The sequence below is a fragment of the Achroia grisella genome, unplaced genomic scaffold (genome assembly GCF_030625045.1).
Source record: "Achroia grisella isolate CSIRO2021 unplaced genomic scaffold, CSIRO_AGI_Agris_v1 utg840, whole genome shotgun sequence".
NCBI lineage: Eukaryota > Metazoa > Arthropoda > Insecta > Lepidoptera > Pyralidae > Achroia > Achroia grisella.
In genome coordinates this window covers 2,060,474-2,082,721 of record NW_026713038.1, presented here as the reverse complement: position 1 = coordinate 2,082,721, position 22,248 = coordinate 2,060,474, and the positions used below count along the sequence as shown (strand labels likewise).

The window sequence follows — 22,248 nt, the reverse complement described above, 5'->3', positions numbered from 1 at the left end:
ATTCAATATTTTGTACTGATATATATTTTTACTAAAATTTTATATAAAAATAATATGTAATAAATGCCATACATTGAAAGGGGCATGTTAACTATACGAATATATTTCATAACGAAGAATATATAACATACCTACCTCAAGAACTATATAAAACAACATATGCACAAAGAAACTCTGTTCATTTTGCGGTCTTTGAGTAGTCCCTTTTAGAGTCATAACATTGTATACCAATTCACCAAATCTAAAAGTAAATATTGTCACTTCCTTCTTTTTATTTCCAGAAATCTTTAAATTGTAATTAAAATGAAACTAAGCTTATTGTAATAATGACTAGTATGTAGGTCCATCTATAAACTCATAATATCGTAATAAATTAGTAACAATCCAAAACACAGTTCAATTCGGTACTCAAAACTAATAAAGCAATAAGACAAATGTATAAGAAAATCAATATCAAAATATCTAAAACATAACTGGATCGATCATTTGGCGTATCGGACAATCGAATGCGGCCTAACGGTTATTGATACTCTACAATAGTCCGCTACGGAATCAATCGAAAAATAATCGAAATCAACGAAATATCGAATAACGATGCTTTATAACAACGGTAACTGTAGTGTACGGCAGTGACCTAGGCCAAGTTAAATTAATATTATATGTACTTATATAATTTATTTATACATTTAATTGAAATAAAGGTGCCTTTAAATATTACGTCTTTTTTAAATGAGATTGGTCATAACTACATACACTCTCATGTTAATGAGATAAAATAAAATGAAATCAAAATATTTAGAATAACAAAAAACTAGACTTTTTGAAATGGATTGAAAATATTCAATTATAGGTATGAACATTTTGGAATCTTTTCTATTATTCAATACGTAACGTAACTTTGCTCTTTTTTACAAGAACTTTATAAAAGGACATAATTCAATCTATACAAAGATAAATTCAATAGGCCTACCGCAGTTCTAATACAGTAAAATAAACATTTTCATATCGTAATGAACGCTCTCGGCTACTTATTGTGTTTGTTGAAAGCGAAAATGTATTTGTGGTACAAAATAACTTTATTACACTTGCGTTCGATGTTTTATAATTTTGTTTATAGACTTGAAATGGTATTTAAATAATTCAATAGAAAATATTTAGGTCTAGGAAGTCAGAATAAACTAGAGCAAATGAGTAGGTAAGTATTAAGTAATTTAAAGTGATGAAAATAATTTCTTAATGGTCAAAAATTAAAATAATGTATCGAAATATAAAAATAATATATTCATCAAGTAAAGAACTTCCTTCGATTTGATGTTGGTTGATAAATTTAAATATATTTAACTATCATAAATCGTCCACAATTCGACAAGGCGCTGATTTATAACGTGCAAATCTTCAGCACACGATTTCACAGTTAACTGTTAACCCCATCATAAATTTAACGGATAAATGAGTTACGTAATAATAAATCATAATAGTTTAATTGTCCTGTTAATGTTGTTTATTACATACCTATAGTAGTGGCATTACAGCGAAAATATTACATGATTATGTTTTTCCAAAAACAACTCTGATCTTAACAAAATTAAGTCTCAATTTACATAAAAGAAGAATAACAAAGAATAGACCTAAATAAAATCAAATTATATTTATCTCAACATAACACACAATATGTGGTATCCAAATTCCCACGAACAATGCTCGATTAAGGAATTAGCTAGATATAAGTAAAGCTCTATTACATTATTGACTATTACGTATTATACTTACGTGAGTACTTATATAAATGTTTACCCCAATCATTAACCTCTCCTTGAAAATTTAAACCAAATTCCCATGTCATAATACACTTATAAACTACAATTAACAGACTTTAACTGACGTATGTTCATAAATTAGGTATATTTACTCAAATAGAATATTAATTACGTATACTAAGCAAAAGAAACTTTAAAGCCGCAGTATAAAGTACATTATAAATTGGGTATGTTTATTAACAATTGCTAGGTAGTAGGCGTGTCTGCCCAGAGCAATTAGCTTGTGTGTATATCATTAAATTAATTTCACTTCAGTGAATTTCTAGAAGGTTAGATTTCTGTACATTGTTGGTGGTCTATTGTTGTTTTCTTGCGTTTATTTCTATTATACAAGGGATATTGAATATTTGTAAGTAGATACTAAAATATAGGGGCCACCAACAATTACAAAAGGATATTAATTCAATAAATTTGTCTTAAAAATGTTATGAATTTAAAATTACGGTGTTTTTTACCATAACTAAAAGCTATTTTAGTAATAAGGCGTTGTGATTTAAAATTGAAATCCAATTTAAGTTAATTTGGGAAATAAGTAATATAAATACGATAAATGCTATTAGTTGGTTATAAATATGAAAATATATAAAGACCTTTGAATTACTCATACTCAATCACGTTTAAACAGATATGTTTTCATAATATATAGAATAACTTTATCCTAAGGGAGTAAAGTTGAAGAAAACTATCACTAGCAAAGTGATAGTTCAACTCTATGTATGTCATAGAGTTGAACTCAAATAAATCTATTAACATATCTCTCTATAAGAACTGAGATATTAGCCTGCTATGACCAGCTAGCCAAGTGGTTTGTTTTTATTTCATATTTTCCTTATTTCGCTCTAGCTCTTGGTTAATTTTAACTGTTCTTTAAACCGGATTTTACAATATTTTGTAAACAAAATGTAGCGATAGCATATCTATTTCTATATAATTATAGTATAATCATGCTGCATTACAGAAGTACTCCCAATAATAACATTGAAGTCTATTTTTTTTTTGTTTATAATCTACTCACTAACAAAATCACGAATTAATCAATTCGGTTAATTTTTGATCAAATCGCCACATAGTGGGCTAACTGACCTGACTCCCAGCTCGTCTTATCATCCTTCACTGATGCCTTACCAGCATATACCGTTAGTGCGGGCGGGTGATTTAAATTATTTTTATTATTTCTGTTACATAGACTATATATTATATTTACAAATACAAATTTCACAAAGTTATGAGTACCCGGGAGAAGCTACGTGGGTACGTGGTAGTATTTTACAATAAATTAGATTTTTCATTTTTCGTATACTTTCTTTTATGATGTAATTGAAATAGTTTACAAGCTGGTGGCAAATGTGATAGTGGTAACCGTTTCCTATATACTTGAGCAGTATTACGGACATCACGCTGTCATACCACGTAATACCACGCAAGCGTTGCAGTCTTGGTGGGTTAAGATGCCTCCATATCATGTAATCTTAGTACCTTATTTTCACCCTACAACCGAAATAGAGCTTATAAAACAAGCTGCTTGGCATCTGAAACAGGTAACACTTAGGTACCCACGTAAATGACTTTTTACAAAGATTATCTGGGAGAACATTGTTATAGTGAATTTTCTTTTATTGCATCATATTGTATGTAACTACATAAATAGTTTTATAATAAGTGAATATACATTTATTACCAAATTAAGTATGCAAGTCTGAACAATAAATTCAACTTAGCGGACAGATGGTGTTGGTACTTTAGTCAGTAAATGTTAGGAGGTCGAGCCTGTACAATGGTGCGCGATTTCTAGCTACGATTGGACGCTGAGTTTCAAAGCTCAGTTAGATTTCAACTATTAATTCAGCAAGTAACAACAGCAATACTTTTTAACAAGATTTCTGATAAAAAAATAGTTGCATAGATTTTTTTTGTACAAATAATAAAATTACTACGGAACCGAAACCTAAACTTTTATCATTAATTAATTCGTTATATCGTTCGATGGATATAAATGACTCACTATAGAATAGAGTACCTGTATTAATTTCTTATTTGTATTTTTTTTTTATATATATACAAAATGATATCGTTCATATCATTTTGTTTTTCGCATTTTAGTCGAAAAGATACCAACACAGTCGATAAGAACAGTAGGTGTTTAATAAAACAAATTATTAATTAATTCATCTCAAAAGTTATTTTTAATATATACTGTTTAAAATTTGACGTAGTCATTATTTATTTCTACGTACAATTTATAAAAACCACAAATCTATGATTTTGATTTACCACCTACCCGCTGCTCTTCAGTTTACCCGTGGTAATGACGATTTAAACATTTTTTCTAATTGTACGATTAGATTAAATATTCCCAAAAATATCTGATAGTAAAATAAACTGTATGACCTATTGTAAAATAATTTGTTGCCAGTTAATAAATGTGAGTTTTCACAACAATTTAATGCTTATATATATATGCTTTGCCCCCCACGGCTGATTTGCGTGGGCGGTTGACCGGCGCACGCGCACCATTATGTCTTAACGCCAGCATGCGACGGGTAGGTGGGGCAGAGTGACGACACGTGACGTCTGCGTCATGGCTGTGACGTCAAACGACCGGCCATGTAAAATAATATGCGTTTAAACTGAATAGAAATGTTATGCCTTTTTGTTCGAGGCAAATAAGCCATAAGAAAATTTCTACAACAATATTCATCTAATATGAAATATATTCCTGTTGATTGTAAAATACAAATAATAATATTACATATATAATATGATAAAAAATATGACGTACAACAGGTCGAAAAGTACTATGTTAATAAATATTTTTGAATATGTGTTTTTGAGTTTGAATCTAACAGTGAATTGTGTCAATTTGATTCGAGTATTTGTATATTTCAAAATATCTTTCTTTTTATGATTTTTTTATTTATTTTAATAGTTAATCTGCTATTTTGGGTGGAGACGATGCCAACAAATTAAAAATTTGAGTTATCAGTAGTGGTTAAAACTAAGACTAAGTTTTATATATGAATATATATAAAATTCTCATATATGGGTATTCTTAACTGCATAATAAAAATATATATTAGAAGATTATAAGAAGCAGATGAGATGTAGTAAAAGAATTCAGTTATATCCAGACCAATAGCCGTATAGATAGATATGTATACGAGTACATGTCTTAACAAGTAAAGTACTTGTAACTCTATGTTCATTCGCAATTGAGTAAAACAATGAAAGTTGTTCTGTGACTACTGCAATATATTCTCTTTTACATATATATTTAAGTCAATTATCTATTGACCACCCCACACATCCACATTATAGTTTAATTAATGACTACATTTCCAAACCTTGACAGTTTGAAATTACCAAGAACCTTCCCGATTAAAACCCTCGCAATAAAGAAGGAATCTGAAGAAAATGATTTAATTAAAGTAATTATAGTAAACGTGAGTTAATTGTTTACCTTAATAGAAAGCTTCGCAGTACACTTTTGTGACCCTTAATACAAGGGGTCGAATGGGGCCTGTGAGCTGGGATGTATGAAAACTGTAATTATCATTAAATGTCTGCTTAGTTTTATACCAACTAGTTAGCTATTAATTTGAAAAAGCAATTTACTTAGAATCAATATACAGGTAAGTAAAAGAAATTGTATCTTTAATGGATAAAAAACTAATTACTTTATTGGGTGTTAACTTTAAGCAAGGTGGTTATAAACCCCAAAGTATGACTGTCTGCCTTTCTGTCTACCTGTTTGTAATCTTATAATGATTAATACATTACAAGGTTAGATGTTATTGACAGTTCTTATCTTATAAATTCTATTTTACATATAAATATTATACTTGTATTTTGTTTAATTGTTCTATATTTAACAATTATTTTCTAATCAAACAATGACATATTAGTTCATCTGCTTTTTGACACAATAGTTAACCTATATCTACCTACTACAGACTCTCTCCACTGCTGACTATCCCTTTGATATTATATATCAATATGGATATAGGATAGTATATTGTGCATTATATAATAGATTATTAGTAGCTGACCCCGCAAACGCTGTTTTGCCATATAAATTAAAATCGCTATTAATAAATAGGGGTTTATGCTAGACGAGTGAAAACCTAGGGTTGTATGTATTTTTTAATGCCACATTATAAAAAATTGTTATCCAAATTATAAAAAATAAATGCTAGAGGTGGACAACCCTTGTCACTTAGGGATACGAAAAATAGATAGTAGCCGATTCTCAGACGTACGAATATGCAGAAAAATTGGTCAAGCCGGTTCGGAGGAGTATGGTAACTAACATAACATAACATACGAGAAAAGATTTGTAGATTTGAAATTTCAAAAGAGTCTGTAATAGACCTACAGTAATAAAGATATTTTGATTTAATTATAGTATATATATAAAAAAATATATACTTTAGGTAATTTTACTGAAAAAAAAACTTAAGTACTAATAGTTCATACCGCTTAAAGCTAGGAAACGTTATACACAAGAGGTGCCGCGTCCGCGATTAAAATAATGCCTTGCGGTTACCGTACTGATGAAAATGTCGAAGTAATCTACGTTAAGTATACGCCTGTTTAAAAATAAACGCATTTGCTTTACTCTGCGGCGACGGATTTGATACCGCGGCACCGCAATTAGCATTCCGTGTGCACACAGCCTTTCTTTTGTTTCGTTTCGCTAAACAGTTCCAGTTGTGTCATTTTAGGCTTAGGATATTTTGTTATTGGTGATGAATGTGATGATTGAATGGATTCTGTTATTGTTTTTTAGATAAAGGAGAAATATAGTGTAGTGTAATTAAATATATAAATCATAGTCTTGGACGTTGGGTCCTCCCAATGAACACTCCAGAATTCAGATATAGAACTAAGCTTAATTATATAAGATTATGATTCGTAAAGTACTCCATGTGTACCTCAGTTTCGCCTTTTTCAACCGCCAAGCCATAATGTGTTTCAGTGGAAGGCGATATACCAGTAAAATTATAGACACAAATGGCATGGATGATTCGTGTCGCTTGATAACATAGGGTCCGTAGTTTATTTCATGTATTTAGGCGACGATTAAAACAATATTTTGGGCCCTTCTGATCTGATCCCCGTCTAATTCATATGGTAATCGAAATTACAACGGGCTGAGTCCAGGTTCTAACCACTCCGTAGTACAGAAGTTGGCCTTCAGCCGTTCCATAAGTCCTCCCGTTAAGCTGTAAAGACCAGCTGCTGCCAATAACATTAGAATAAGTTGAAGAAAATAACATAGAAACTGTTGGGTCGTTCTCTTGTTTGCCATAACTATATACGAAAATATGAATAATATTTCCACTTGTTGCTCACAGGAGGACCTACTAATACACGGGGACAGTGTTTACGATGTGATCGACAAACAAGATCAACAATCAGTCCGGACGGAGCTCTCCAGGACTCCAACGGATGGTGAGGACAGGGTGTTCCTCTGTCGGATGAATGTGGCACGAAATGCAAGAAGACAGATGCGGTTCGGTGACCAAAAAGTAAGTGTGCCTATACATCGATGACGACCTCGGTGGTCCAGCGGTCTAGTACACCGTTTTACGACCGATGGTCGCGGGTTCGATTCCTCGCACGGCACAAACATTTGTATTCATGAGTATGATTGTTTGTATCGGTCTGGGTGTTTTCTATGTATAATATGTATGTATTTACAAAAAAAAAAAATATCTATGTATTTGTATCAGTTATCTAGTACCCATAACACAAGCTTTAGCTAGCTTAACTTGGGTCTAGATGGCACTGTGTGAATTGTCCTAAGATTATTATTAATATTAATATTATTATTATTATTATCGATTATATTACTGAATATTGATATAAATGAGAGGGGAAAAATGTATTAACTGTCCCCCGTGAAGCAAAAGTAAATGAAATTACTATTATTCCTAGAACTTGAATTAGAATTTGAATAGAATAGAATAGAATAGAATAGAAAATCATTTATTCAAATAAACTTACATTGAAGCACTTTTGAATAGTCATTACATTTTTTAATCTACCGCTCGTTCGGAAAGCTGTCTCATCACAAGAAGAACGAGCAAGAAACTTGCGTGTTGCTCTTTTAAATAATTTATTATTACTTTACATTTTTAAGTTTAAGTGTGTGAATACAAACCACCAATTAGCACTAATTCTATTAAATACTCAAATAGAAATAATATTGAATATATAACCAACTGGTTAAACAATTAATAAGAGGAAATCAGTCATAGTGATTAGAGCAGACCAGTCCCTACAAGCAGCACCCGTTCACGAGTATGACGGATGAGCCAGCCATGCGCTCGACCATTTTTAGGGAGCCCAATGACCCGGCCCACCATGCCGCCACAAGTTTGGACATTTTAGTGAGCATGACTACTCAAAACACTAGACTACGTCAAAGCTACTTACAATTGCTATCTGATAGTTATAGTATTCACATTTTACATAAGAATGCATGCGGCAATCAATACAAAAACCGCTACGCTTTCATATTTCTAAAATCAATCAATTAAATCAAGAAAGCAATGAGAAAATTAAATTATAACGTTGTATGCTAATAAACTAGTTATTTACTTGATATGTTGTCGTCTATGAATTCGTCTATCCTGTAATAGGCTTTCTTACACAAAAATTGTTTAATATAAGATTTGAATTGCCTCTCTGTCAGATTTAGTGCAGATTCTGGCAGTTTATTATAAAATCTTACGCAATTACCATAGAATGAATTACTGACTTTATGATCTCTGAACCACAATTGACTATCATCTAATAAATGGATACTAATGCGAATATTTGATTGTTTATTTGTTTGTTATACCACAGATAACATAATATTACATAGTTATACTTAAACGTCGTAACGGCAGATACGTAACGTTTGGCATAGGGAAGAATCGAATAGCCTATATGCTTAAGAAGAAGAATTACTATAAAGTACTATACTTCCACTCAATCATAGTCAAGTGGACGAAATCGTGAGCAGAAGCTAGTTATAAATTTAAGGAGACCGTTTATAATCGTTTCGAGGTCCAAAAAATGTTTGCTGATTTCATTATTATACTGACCTTTGGGCCTTAGAATTGAAATTATGTAGATTATAAAAAGTAGGCGAGTCACGTCACGTTTTTTGGTGGTTTTATCGCCAGTGTTAACTGGAGGTGTTAACGGCTCTATAATATTAATATATTAACAATTTCACAGCATCATAAATTATATTATAACTAGACTAATTGTATATTAGATAATAGCGGCGTTATTACATTACCCATTATTAAATAGATTATTACCTTTTAATTTTACACAATAACTACTATGAACTATGAAACAAACATACACATACAGCACTCATATTTACTATGAGTAGAGTACGTTTCCATTAACTTTATCATTATTATTTATAACTTTTAAGTAGATTTCATTTTAACCTGACAGAATTATAGTTGCAATTAATAAGGGAAGCTATTTTAACTAAAATGTACAGTCAAATGAAGTAACTCTTTCGATTCAAAGTTTATTCAAATATACTAAATATGGCTACGATACTATAACATATATTTGGATTAGTTCTGAATAAATGGATGTTATAAAATAATTAGAGAGTTGCAATTACTTTGAAAGTTAATTAATGGCATTGGAAGCGTCAGTGTTGCCATGTATTGCCAATGAACTATTGATCTTTGCCCCTCAATCTATCGTATTAAAATTGTAACGTCACTCAAAACTGCGCAACATCTCATCTCGGTTATCACAAACGAAATTGATGAGTACATAATTAACAGGTTTACTTTCAAAAGTTAAGTGAATTTAAAAGTTGCTTATAAAGTTCGGGTTTCAATCTGAACGTTAGAGAAAGAATTGTATTATGTTTTCATATTCCCTTTCTACTCTACTAACACTTAACTTGCGTTGATAAGAATGCATCAACCAACGGGGACCCAAAGTAGGTAGGTTTACAATTTTTTTTTGTTAATACATACATAATACACGTATACATAGAAAACACCGATACAAACATACTTATGAATATAAGTATACGCGTGCGAGGAATCGAATCCGAATATTTATTTTACAAACTGTGTGTCATATTAATACATATTTAATCAATAGCCTAAAAAATAAGTTTCTAGTTCTTAGCTTGAAAAATTACGATACTTCCATACAACCATCAAGTCCTCTATTACAACCCTTTTATGCATTAAAAAGTAGTCTATGTCCTAACCCATGGTTTAGAATATCGATGTACCAATTTTATCTACCAATACCAAATTTCAATTAAATCGGTTCAGTAGTTTTGACTTGAAAGCGAGATAGACAGACAGTCAGATACTGACTTACTTTCGCATTTATAATATTAAGTAGTATTTATATAATTATATATATAAATCTTTTAAAACATACAGATTATTGAATTTCTATAAGTGTAGCTTAACTTATTATATGTATGTTATTATAATTTATTAGGCTTCAATATAATATAACTACGAGTATCACGTGTAATTGAATAACACGCCTAGGAACCTCTTTGAGGTATTAAAATGTACTCGTTTACATGTAATTATTTCCTTGTGGTCAATAAAAATCTTTGATCCACGTTATCAGGCTTATCTTGATGATACAAACGGGTTAAGTGTTTATTAAGTGTTATGTTCACACCCGGTGTGAAGAAATGAGTCGTGAGAAAATTAGTAAACTAAGATATTAAGAGGATAATAATATCTTTATGTGTGAATGATTCTGACAAGATACTGGTAGTAAAATTGATTAAATCAATATTAATTACTAAATAACTCGAGACGATGCCTACGTCATGTGTAGCCTATGTAATACTAGCTGATTACATAGATGCACTATGTAATCAATTAATGTAATATATTACACAGAAGTATATCTGTTTGTTACCTTTTCAAAAGTAAATGGCTGAACGGATTTTAGTGAAGTTAGATATGAAGATAGTTGATATTGCGAGAGCGAACATAGATTATATATTATTTTTAAACGTTTGGTGGATTTGTGATTTGTGTGGTGTGGTGAACGTATTGTGGATGTGGAAGTCTGTGACATAAGGAGTGAAAGATTGTGACTGAATATGAAGAGTGAGAATTTAAAAAATAGGTCGAGTACTTTTTTAATTTATCTATTACAAACAAACAAAGAAAAAAAAAAATTAGTATAGTCTAACTATATACCGTGGCGTTACTGCATTACCCGTTAATTCGTGTAAAAAGTAATCCAGATCGTGTTTTTCTTATAGTGTCATATATCATAAAACAAACACCTATTTAAAATATTTAGCTGTTTGAAAGAAAACAAATATTTGTTTGTAGCTTTATACTGTAAAAATACGGAAATGACAAAAATGTATTTTTATATTGTATAATTCGACGACAGTAAAAGGAAACACTAGTATGTGTACGTAAATTTTAAAAATCTGTTGTAGGAACGTCATTTAAAGTTTTAGAAGTATATAAAATATGTTAAAATAAAAGTTTCCGATTAAACAAATCGATATTGCAGGTACACACTACCCTGCTAACATTACTTTAAAAAGTCTCCGGGATTAAAAAAAAACAGACTATAGGTATATGAGTGATATAAATTATATGTCACGAATAGAATTCCTCTAAACACCCACACTTTGTTAGACTTATAGTGGCTTAAAACACGATAAAATAATAAATGTGGCAAATCTAAATGTTTATTGTAAGCCATTAATATAGAGATCGCACGTGCGTAGTAAATATAGCTGGCTACATGATTTTGTTGTATAGTGTGAGAAAATACACTTTGCAATTTGTCTTATGCTCCGCAAAACATAGTGAGGGTGGCAAATATACAAAAAATAATGTTTATTACTAAATGTTACTCGCGCCATTATCTAAATATACTTTCATCACCAATCTCATCACTTTCTAGGTTATTTTTTAATTAAAAAGACAGATTTTCTCCTACCTCGTTTTTTTTGGGACTACTCTCTGTTCGCCGCAGATGGCCTTTACAGCTTCACCGGACGATAGGGGGCGAGTGCATATGTCACTCCAAACCTGCGGAAGGACTTATGGAGCGGCTGAAGTCTCACTCCCGCCGGACGGATACGATTTAGTCTGAGGATATCGCTAGGGGTTCGACCCACGATTAAATTGAACGGTGGATCGATTAGAGAAACTACCTCGTGAAATTGCTAAAATATAGTACCGCAAATGTACTTATATATTCTACTTGATACTTCGGGGAGTATACATTTCAAATACGGATAATAGTTTTACATACTTCTATAAAAATTCATTAATTTATAAATTCAGTAATAAGTGATTTGAACATGAAAATGTTGCTAAGCATTTATTATAATAAGCCTATAATTAACTATCTTAAATATACAACTAATATATTTGTTTTAGTGAATAAAACATATTCTTCTAGAATAATAACAAGAAAACGTTTTGGATGAGTATTGATCAGCCAACTATCTTAAAGTTGGCTTGGCTACCTTAGGATCGTTAAAGATTCTTCTAAAAGATTGCTACACGCATTTAGCCTCTCGTTTGTACGAGTTCAATAAAGTTTAAATATATAAAGAAAACTAACTAAAAGGTACCATAAATTTCCCTGCAAATAGTTAGTTTAAATAGTATCCGATACATAGAATTAACAGCGGTATCGCATGATGAAGTTAAAAAGGGCTGCCACTAATGAGTAGTGTTACCAAATATAACTAATAGAAAATAAGGACAATATTAAAAAAAATACACAAACTTGCGCTATATTTATCTTAAGTACGCGAAGTTTAGTTTCTTTTTGTGTAGGTGCAACTTTCGTAAAGAAGCAAAGTGACAAAAAGAAATAATATAAATTTTCGCACAATTTTTTCGATCACGTAATCAAGTTAGTTTGAAAAGTTTAATATATATTTTCAGATCTCCATTTTATGTGTTAGTTAATGTGGTGCAATTTCATGAGGGTTACGACGAAGTGTTTACGAATGGGTTCCCTTTCCATAACAATTAAAACGTGAGACATCCTATAAAATCAGAAAAATGTGGAAATACTACTAATGGGGCTTATCGTCTCGCGCGAGCAGATGACACGTCTGATCACTCTGTCTGCGGAGTGCCTACATTCACCTTGTTAGTATACAGGACTGATCTTAGATGTATGCTAATGCTGAACTCATAATATACAATGTCATACACATATGTATATAGTGTATCAATAAATTATGTTTATTCATCTTATATTTATACATATAATAAAAATGTAACTGATCGTTGATAATATATGGGAAAAACTGGGGACTTTAACAACATAACAAAAAATTAAACACAAAGCAATGATTGTTAGATATTTTGTTCATTTGGGCAGTAATGTGGTTTTCTTTTTGCCAAAATTTGGATGCTGTTTTCACTAAAATATATTGTAGTAAACTTCACTTAAAATATACATATTTTTATCGGTTTAAAAACAAAAGCCGCAGTCCCAACTATGTAAGCACTCAATCGAAATTTATTCAAAAACTTTCGCAAATTAAATAGTTCTGTCTTATATCTTTCACTTCTTTCTCTTGTCCTTCACATTTACTATTCTTAAAACAGTAGTTTACTAATTCATCGCTACTAAATACGATACACTCTCACGACTATTGTTACCTTCAGGAGGCTCCACGTCTTCGTTACTTATCAAATCCCTCAATTCTTCATAAACATTATCATTATCATCTTCACGACTAAAATTTAATAGAACTATCTTACCACAAGTTAGTACCGTAGCTGTAATTAGTAAAATAAATACTACCCATAAAATAGAATCAAATGTAGTCCAAACTTCTTGCTCAATTACTTTTTTATCAACATATAATTTGATCTTATTAATAGTCTTGTTACTATCTGTCACAACTAGTAGACTATCATTCACTTTTCTTGCTAAATTATGAAATACATCTCTTCCTAACCATTCTGCTAAATCATTCCTTTCGATCTGACGAAGTCTATGTAGAATAACTTCATGGGTCTTTCCATAACCTCCCCATGGCTCTCGACCGCTATTCCATTTAAGCAGCTGCTTAAAACATTCGAAATCTTCTGGTAATTTATTCAGTGCAGCAGATAAAGCTGCTGGAAGTTCATAAGACTTGAAGTGTAAGGAGGCAATAAGTTTCCGACATTGTTCTCTGTTCAAATAATGAGCAATATGCTTAAATTGTGATATGTTTATATCAATCGTACATTTCATACTTTGTATTTGTAGTAATATCAAAATAAGGTTGTTTATAAATCTTATTGATCGTAAATAAATCATAGCAGTTCACTTAAAATATTAAATTAACAGATAATAGGTTTTATAATAGCCTAAGAAAATTAAACGTAATTTTATATCAAGCTCGTAATGACATACGCCACAGATGCTACACGATTTTTTTTTTCTAAACAACGTAAAGAATATCTATGTATGACTTATACTATAATAATATTATAAACTTTGACGATTTTGAGTTTGGATGAATGGGTGAATGGATATTTGTTACTATTTCACATAAAAACTACTAAATGAATGATGTTTTAGAATAAAACTTACACATTAGAATAACACATATGTAGGCTATATACATTTCACACCTTAAGAGCAATACATAGGTATTGCTCTTAATCTATTTTTCTTTCATATTTTAAATCGTAATAAAGCTTTAAAACTGTAATGAATTTTGATATGAATATATGTAAATGGTTGATAAGGTTGAAATTATGCTAATGAACTATCTTTTAAATAGCCACTCTAATATATATTTTCTAAATATAAATTATAGTAACGTAACATACATTATTTAGTCTTGAAATTGCTTCCCGGTACTTGAGGTCATACAAATTAGTTAGAAACAAAGGCCACAATACACCAATGCAATTAATCAAGTACTAAAACTTTCCCCTCATCAATTACTGACCAAAATCCTCGCATTACGTCGTTGTACCGTCACCAAAACCATCGATCACATGATCAAGAGTTTAACAAATGTATCTTCAGTTATCGAAAAAATAAATTAACGAAATTTCAACCTTATTACCAAAGTGCAGGGATTCTATTTGTTTATATGAGTGACAAGCTTAGTTGGGTTTTAAACACAACAAGAGCATAATCCATTTCTGTATGGCACATAAGTCTAATCGCACCACATTCCATGGCACAAAACATCACAAACATTGAACATTGTCCAATGACAAAAGAAACTTGTGCAACTACTTAAAATATATGCTCTCGATGGTACCGTTTGAAGAAATATTCACCAGTAATTATTATTTTATTAATATCATTTAATTTTAGGTCTACGCATGAATAATTCTAAAATAAAAGAAAGTAACACTCGTATATCTCTATATTGCAATACGGATCATCTTGATCAGTTCGAGTAGGTTTTACTGATTATTCGTTAGTCGACACACGAACATAACGAAGAAGAACATAACGCAAACTACGAGAATTTTTAATATATTGGTTTCTATGTAAAATAGTATTTAGAGTGCAATGCAGTATTTTATTATTAAAACGATTTATAATTATAAAAATAAAATATAACATTGATTCTAATGCTCTAAATGTTTTTTCCGACGGTACCTATCAGTCGAAGCGTATCTACTAACCTTATCCACATCATAAACGGCGCAGATCATTTCTAAACGCAAAACATTCCACACAATCATACCAACATTATAATACATATAATGACTGTAATATAAATGTTACAATTTATTCCTATGTAGGTTATTCTACTGAGAACAATGACGTACAGTTCGGATAAAAAGTTCAATGCTAATCTAAATGTTTTAAATAAAAAAATAAAGTATCTCTTTGTATTTAGATATATTTAGATAGATACATATACTTTACAAGGTGAAACAGAAAAGGTTAGTCCAAAATCTAGCCTTAGTATTTACATAGACTTCCTTGGTCACACTTTGTAGCGTCCTAAAACGATATTACGATGCAAAAACAAAGTACTCTTACTTACTTCATCATATAGTTCATAACATTATTGGGAATTCGAAATTATTTTGTTTTGTAGTATTTACATGTTAATTCCAGAAAGTAATAAGGTTTACATGTTGCACCTTGCAACTTACCGATACACTGAAACATTCTGTCTAACTGTGTGTCTATTGTTAAAATTTTGTTATCAGTAATCATTAATTAGCATATAGACAGAGTGAGTCTTATACAAGTACTATTCTTGCGTACAGTGGCGAATTGCATACGGTGGAAGGAATGAAGGAATATCTTAGTCTTAACTGGTAATAAGTTAAGTGGCAACACGTTTACTGGTAGAAACAGGTGAGAAATTTACTAGATGTAACACATTATCGTATCATATCGTAAATAAATTAATAAACAACTACTTGTTTGAATAAATAGGATGTTATTAATTTAGTCATCGTTGTGGACTGATACTGACTCCATATATACAGGCTGACATAAAATTCTACGATGGCGATCAACTGTATAAACCTTGACGACAAATTATTCGACTACTAGTTATGCCGCGTGATCCCCATAAAGTATAACCAAAATTACTAACTAATTATACAACTTTTTATAAGTGATATAATATTCCAAATCAAACATATCCGTATGTTTTGAGTTCACGAATGTCAAACAAAAAGAAAATCTTGTCTGCTTCTAATTAACTTAGCTTTTCGGATTTTCATGTATATACTAGTTTAGTTCAAATATTTAGTTATAATAAATATTATTAGAGGTAGTACTCTTTTATTATTTAATCGATTACCACACCAGTGAACTTGGCTTTACTATTGCAGAAATCTGACCTCTACACTCGTCGAAATTCTGAGATCCACTCGTGATTGTATTGTCAGAAGTATCAGCTAATACAATATTTGCCTTGACATATGTGACACCAAGTACTGCCCTTGTATCAAAAGATTATTATGCAGTGAATTTTGAATCCATATATAGCTATGGTAGAAAATAAAAGTCTGTATTTGAAATGAACAATATTCCGCTGCTTATTTTTCTCTTGCGTCGCTTTACTTTTGATTATTTCCAGCCGTTTCCAGCCGGATTGTTGCTTGTATAAAACGGAAACAGATTTTTTCGTTTGTTGATATTAATTTATGCAAATGAATAACATCTATCTCATATTAAATTATATTATACAACTTCCGTGCAAAGGTCTTCCCACAATTTTCCTTTGTTTTGCGCCACCTCGAACTGATCCCTGTTGTTTCGCTTAAGTCATCATACCATCGCTTCTTGGGACAGGTTCCACGTCGCTATCTATCTAAGAGCACCCATTTCTTGATGATTGCTCTCTTGTTGTAATTTACGCGTCTCAAAATCATAATTTTATTGGAAATTTTTGTTTATTTGCAGTGTCTACTGCAGTATTTTCGTATACAGTTTATATACGCTAATTATAGATAAGTACTCACAATGTCAACTAATATATATATTGAGAGTAAACGATTTACTTCTTTGTCAAAGTACATTATGAATAAAAAACTAATAGATGTGTTTTCAGTCTTGCCTTAGCTTAAATATTGATGTTTCATTCTATTTAGTGTAATCTTAAGACGTATAAGATGTAATGTGTGGAGAATTTTTTTTTGATCTTACGATGGACCTATAATAAGAATATACATTTTAGATGCCTATAAATGTAAGTTTTTTTTTTAAAAACAGTAAATAATTTATTTTACTACTTACTTACTATATTAGTACTTACAATATTTTATTTTTCACGTCCACTATTTTTATTTAATAGTAAATATTTATGAATATTTATTGTATCATATTATAGTACATTTCATATAGAAGTATTATGAACACAAATTAGATAAATAAATCCTGAGATGTCAAGTAATGAATTAATATACATTGTAGAAGTATGTCAAAGTAAAAAGGTCACTATTAGCAGAACCTAAATCAATCATAATATATAAGACACTTTGATACATTAAGACAACTACAAATTGCCAATTTGGTTTAAAGTAATAGCAATGTCATAGCCTTTTTGTTGCTGCTTCCACGACTTGTAATTTTAGTCAATGTCTAGTGCAAAAAAATTGATATCAAATATATACTGATTGATCACATCAGCGCACAAAATAAACGTTGGTGTTTCACAAGGCACAATTCTCGGCAACCTTCAATATCGGCCTTCGTAATTAAAGAAGACGATTCACAATTACCGTAGTTTATAGATGCCTCTAATTATATGTATTTGATGTTTTCTATACGTTCTGTGACGAAAGAAGCCTCATTCGTATAGTCATTATTGGAATTAATATACCTACGTGTCAGTTCGAGAGGTTCTATCTAATGATTGGTACTCGATTTTTATAGTGTCCGTGAGAACATGACCAAATGATATGTCTTTCTTTATAACTTTTTGCTCAATAGGTTAATTCGTTTTATGATCATTCAATACGAATTTCCCTTCGTAATTGTGATAGAAGTATTAGATAATATGCAATGGGTATTAGGATTTAACAATGGGTGAAATTTTGCCGGTACTATAATTATTTCAAGTCAATGATGATAACTACTCAAAGTATAGACAATAAATAAATGTTAGATTACAATTATTCAAAGCTGCAAGTCTAGTTTTTAATAAGAATATTATAAAGTAAAGGACACAGGCTTCATTATTATAATGTCAAAGTTTTTAGTCAGTATATTCTTTTATCATATAATAAGTTCATTTATAAAAATAATATGTAATCGTCCCTTCATCTAAAAAAATATGTTGTATCTTAACGGCAGAGGATGGTATTCAGTCGATCTTAATAGAGCGACTGAATCTATTGAGGGTTTAAGTACTTCTACACTCGTCCCTTGTACGTACTTTCGTAAAGTTGAGATAAATAATCCATCTAAGGCGAATAATTTTATTAAAAGTATTAAACCTATAAGTTTTCATTGAAAATAAATAAATAGTTAATTCTAATACTAAAGATCTAATAGAAATAAAACATTTAAATACAAAAAATAAAACTATAAATTGAAGAACAAAATAACAATATAATAAACATAACAATCATAATACTAAAGTGGAGGTATCGTCTGGATGTGTACAAACAGTAGCTAGTATAGTAATAAGAAGACATAACCATATCAATGATGTCAGCGGAACTGAATCAGAGCTATAGAATATCACATTTAAATCCCAGCAAAACCTTACCATTCACACTTACAATAACAAAGTCGCCAAACGTGCTGGTATATTTAAATTAGCCTACTCATACTTAGGTAGAGAAACATTGAGTGTACGTCGTTAACTCAGCGGAGATGCATTTATTTATGAAAATGTAAATTCATCTGATTGTAATAACAAAACTGCGAGCCACTACTCTCTATATTAAGATGTTATATTTGCATATACCGTATAGTAACGTGTGACCGTGGTAGATAAAACGGGTTTGTTTTTCCTTTGAATTGTCTATAGTTATGTTTAGTTCATGCGAAGGATTTGATTTAAATTTAATTATATTCATTGCCAACAATAATTGTAGAAATAGACATATTTTTTATTCAATTAAACTTATTGATATAAGCACTTTTAATTTGTATATTTTTTATTATAACACTCATTCAGAATGCAGTTTCAGGACAAAGAGAATAGGCAAAACATTTGCCTGTTGCTCTTTTAATATTAAAAATAATAATATCTTATATAAATAATTTACACGTTATAGCACCATCTAGTCCCAAGCTAAGCAGAGCTTGTGTTCTGGATACTAGACTATAGATATACTTTGATATATTTTCTTGCAAAATGGCAGCTTTTCATATGCACCAATGTACATATAAGAGCAAAATATTACATAAATAGTTACTTGAGTAACAAAATAAAGTAGTCTTAGTGATCAGAGCAGATCAGTTGCTACAATCTGCAGGTCAATTTTATACCGTCTCTTTTGAAACGTAATTATGGCTAAACCGAATAAATCTATTACAATGTCAATTCGTGCTTCCATTTATCAGGAAATATGAGATCAGTGTGTTGCTAATAATTTAATTTGAGAATATAAAAAGATGCAAAACATCGTAGTGCAATGTTATTGAATCGGAATTAGTTTCCAGTACCTGGTTACGAATATAACAAAGTGCATACAACGACAAATATTATCTTCTGATAGGCATTTCTCACCACATAAAAAAGGAGATCGATGACCGACTATGAAGATGAAACCAGATGAAATTTAAGCATGATCGCGGAATGCTGTTATCATATGTTACTTAAGAAATACATAAATGACTTATATTATATCGCGGTATAATATGTAAGTTGACATTGCTACCTATATTGAAATAGGATTTAAATAAAACACATCGCATTACTTTCAAGGCTTTGGATAATATTGATATTCCAAGAGTTCGTTACTACTGAATACATTTTGTAATACCACGTCCGACAAATAAACAGTTCGTTGTATTATTTATTTGTGTATATTTTATATAATTTCAAAAAAACATTATATTTTGATAGGTATACTTTTCTTTGTCTTAAATGTCTAAAATGAAGAGGAGAACATGCTATGCTGATCTTGAATAATTGAGCAAAAGCAATGTCCATGTAATATAGCTTAATTAATCTTATTATAATATAGCTGCGAAATACAGAATTGTGACTTCATTGTCCCTTAATATGGTTATAACGATTTTAAAAGTTTAATTAATGATTCTGTAAAATATAAAAGGATGAAGATTGTTACAAAAAGAGAGATTTTTTCAATTAAGGGGTCTTCCTATGTGACGGCCTGTTTTTTAGGGATATTTTAGGATTTTTTTTCTACGACCAACAAATATTTAGAGCTTCAAGTTTTTTATCATTTATTAACACATATTTGGACAGTATAAATATAAAATTTCAGCTAAAAATATTCAGTCAAACTAGAGTTACAGCGCTCTGAACACCCCCGCCTCGAAAAAAAGAGCTCCCACTTCCTCCACGATTCCGGCTGATCGGCTTATCTGAAAAAAAAAAAAAAACGGCGTTTTAATTTGTAGGCTTAAAAGCACGGAATGACCTATAATCAAATGAATATAAAAAAAATTGGATTTTTGATAGACATTTGAAATAAAAGTTGCAAATTAGGCGTTTTTTTTTTGTTTTTTGCTATAAAAAAATCGAAGTTTTGAAAATTTTCGATTGATAATAGCTCATTCCATGCGTTTACATATATTGAGTGTGCCCTGTAAATTTCAGCCGTTTCTGAGATACAATGGAGGAAAGTTTGAAAAACACAGTTTTGAGAAAAACGCGTTTAAAGTTTCAAGTCCGTTAAAAACTATTAAAATATCAACTTACTCTCAATCGGCGATGCCTGGTCCATAGAGTATTCCTTCCTCTTCCTCGTGAAACTCTTTTAAAGCAGATTGTTCAGCTCTTGAGTCAATCCTGGCTTGTTTAACGACATCACTTACGCGCCGCTCAGAGCGTAAGATTCGCTTTTCATCCCGTTTCTCAACATACGCTTGGGCTTCACGACCAACAGGGCATCCCATAATCGACATAACTTTTAAAATACCTTGAAAACCTTCATTAAAGATAATAACTGCTAAGTAGCTAGCAATTTCAACAACTTTGGGACCAGAATGAAGATGTTTAGGAGCGAAAGTCCAAATCAAAGAATTCAAAGATTCGTTATTGTTTTGTGTCTCTGCTCCTAAACAACGAATTAATAATTCGTCTTTCGATAAATCTTCGAAAACCGGTTTGATAGCTTCTTGGACTTGCGGAATTAGAGGTGGTTTATCGTGATGAAATTGGTCCAGTTCATTATTAGCTTCAGCCTTACGCCATTTTTGGTGGGTAAAACGGTTTCCACTAAACTTTCTTTTTTACTACGACCAGGATGAACATTTCCACTCGTACTTCCTTTCCGTCCACTCATTATGAAAAAAAATAATTTGTAGCTGTTGCTCTCTTCGAAGTTCAACCAAGACTAAAATAACTTCGGTATTATATATTATATTCGGTATATTATAACAATAGAAATTTCTGTTTAAGTCTGTAGAAACGTGTTTAAACTTGTATAAACAAATATATTAATAAAAGGGAGGCCAGGTATAAAGCCGACGGTACACAATAGGCCCGGTCTCTAACTGCCAACTCACCGCTCCGAACCGCTCTTTCTTTTACCTGCTGTATCTTTAAAACGACTTCGAATTTTCTAAAATCGCTTTACTACCGTATTCTAGACATGTTAAGGGAGCAATTTATGAAAAAAAAAAAAAACCCCCTTAAACCATGCGTAACTGTGCGGGTTAGCTAGTCGCCCTGGATTATTCATACAGCTTGCATTATGGGTACTAGACAGCTAAGTACATAAATATTTTTTTTGTAAATACATGTATACACCCAGACCAATACATGCAAACATATTCATGAATATAAATA

General features: G+C 30.9%; 1 protein-coding gene across 1 annotated transcript in view; it reads left to right on the top strand.

Moving 5' to 3' along the window:
• LOC131852090 (PAS domain-containing protein cky-1) overlaps positions 1-22,248 on the top strand; it is a 124,177-nt gene that overhangs the window by 57,801 nt on the left and 44,128 nt on the right. Inside the window, exon 4 of the mRNA XM_059202714.1 lies at positions 7,172-7,345. Within this exon, the coding sequence (XP_059058697.1) occupies positions 7,172-7,345 (174 nt within the window). The remainder of the gene's footprint in view (positions 1-7,171; positions 7,346-22,248) is intronic.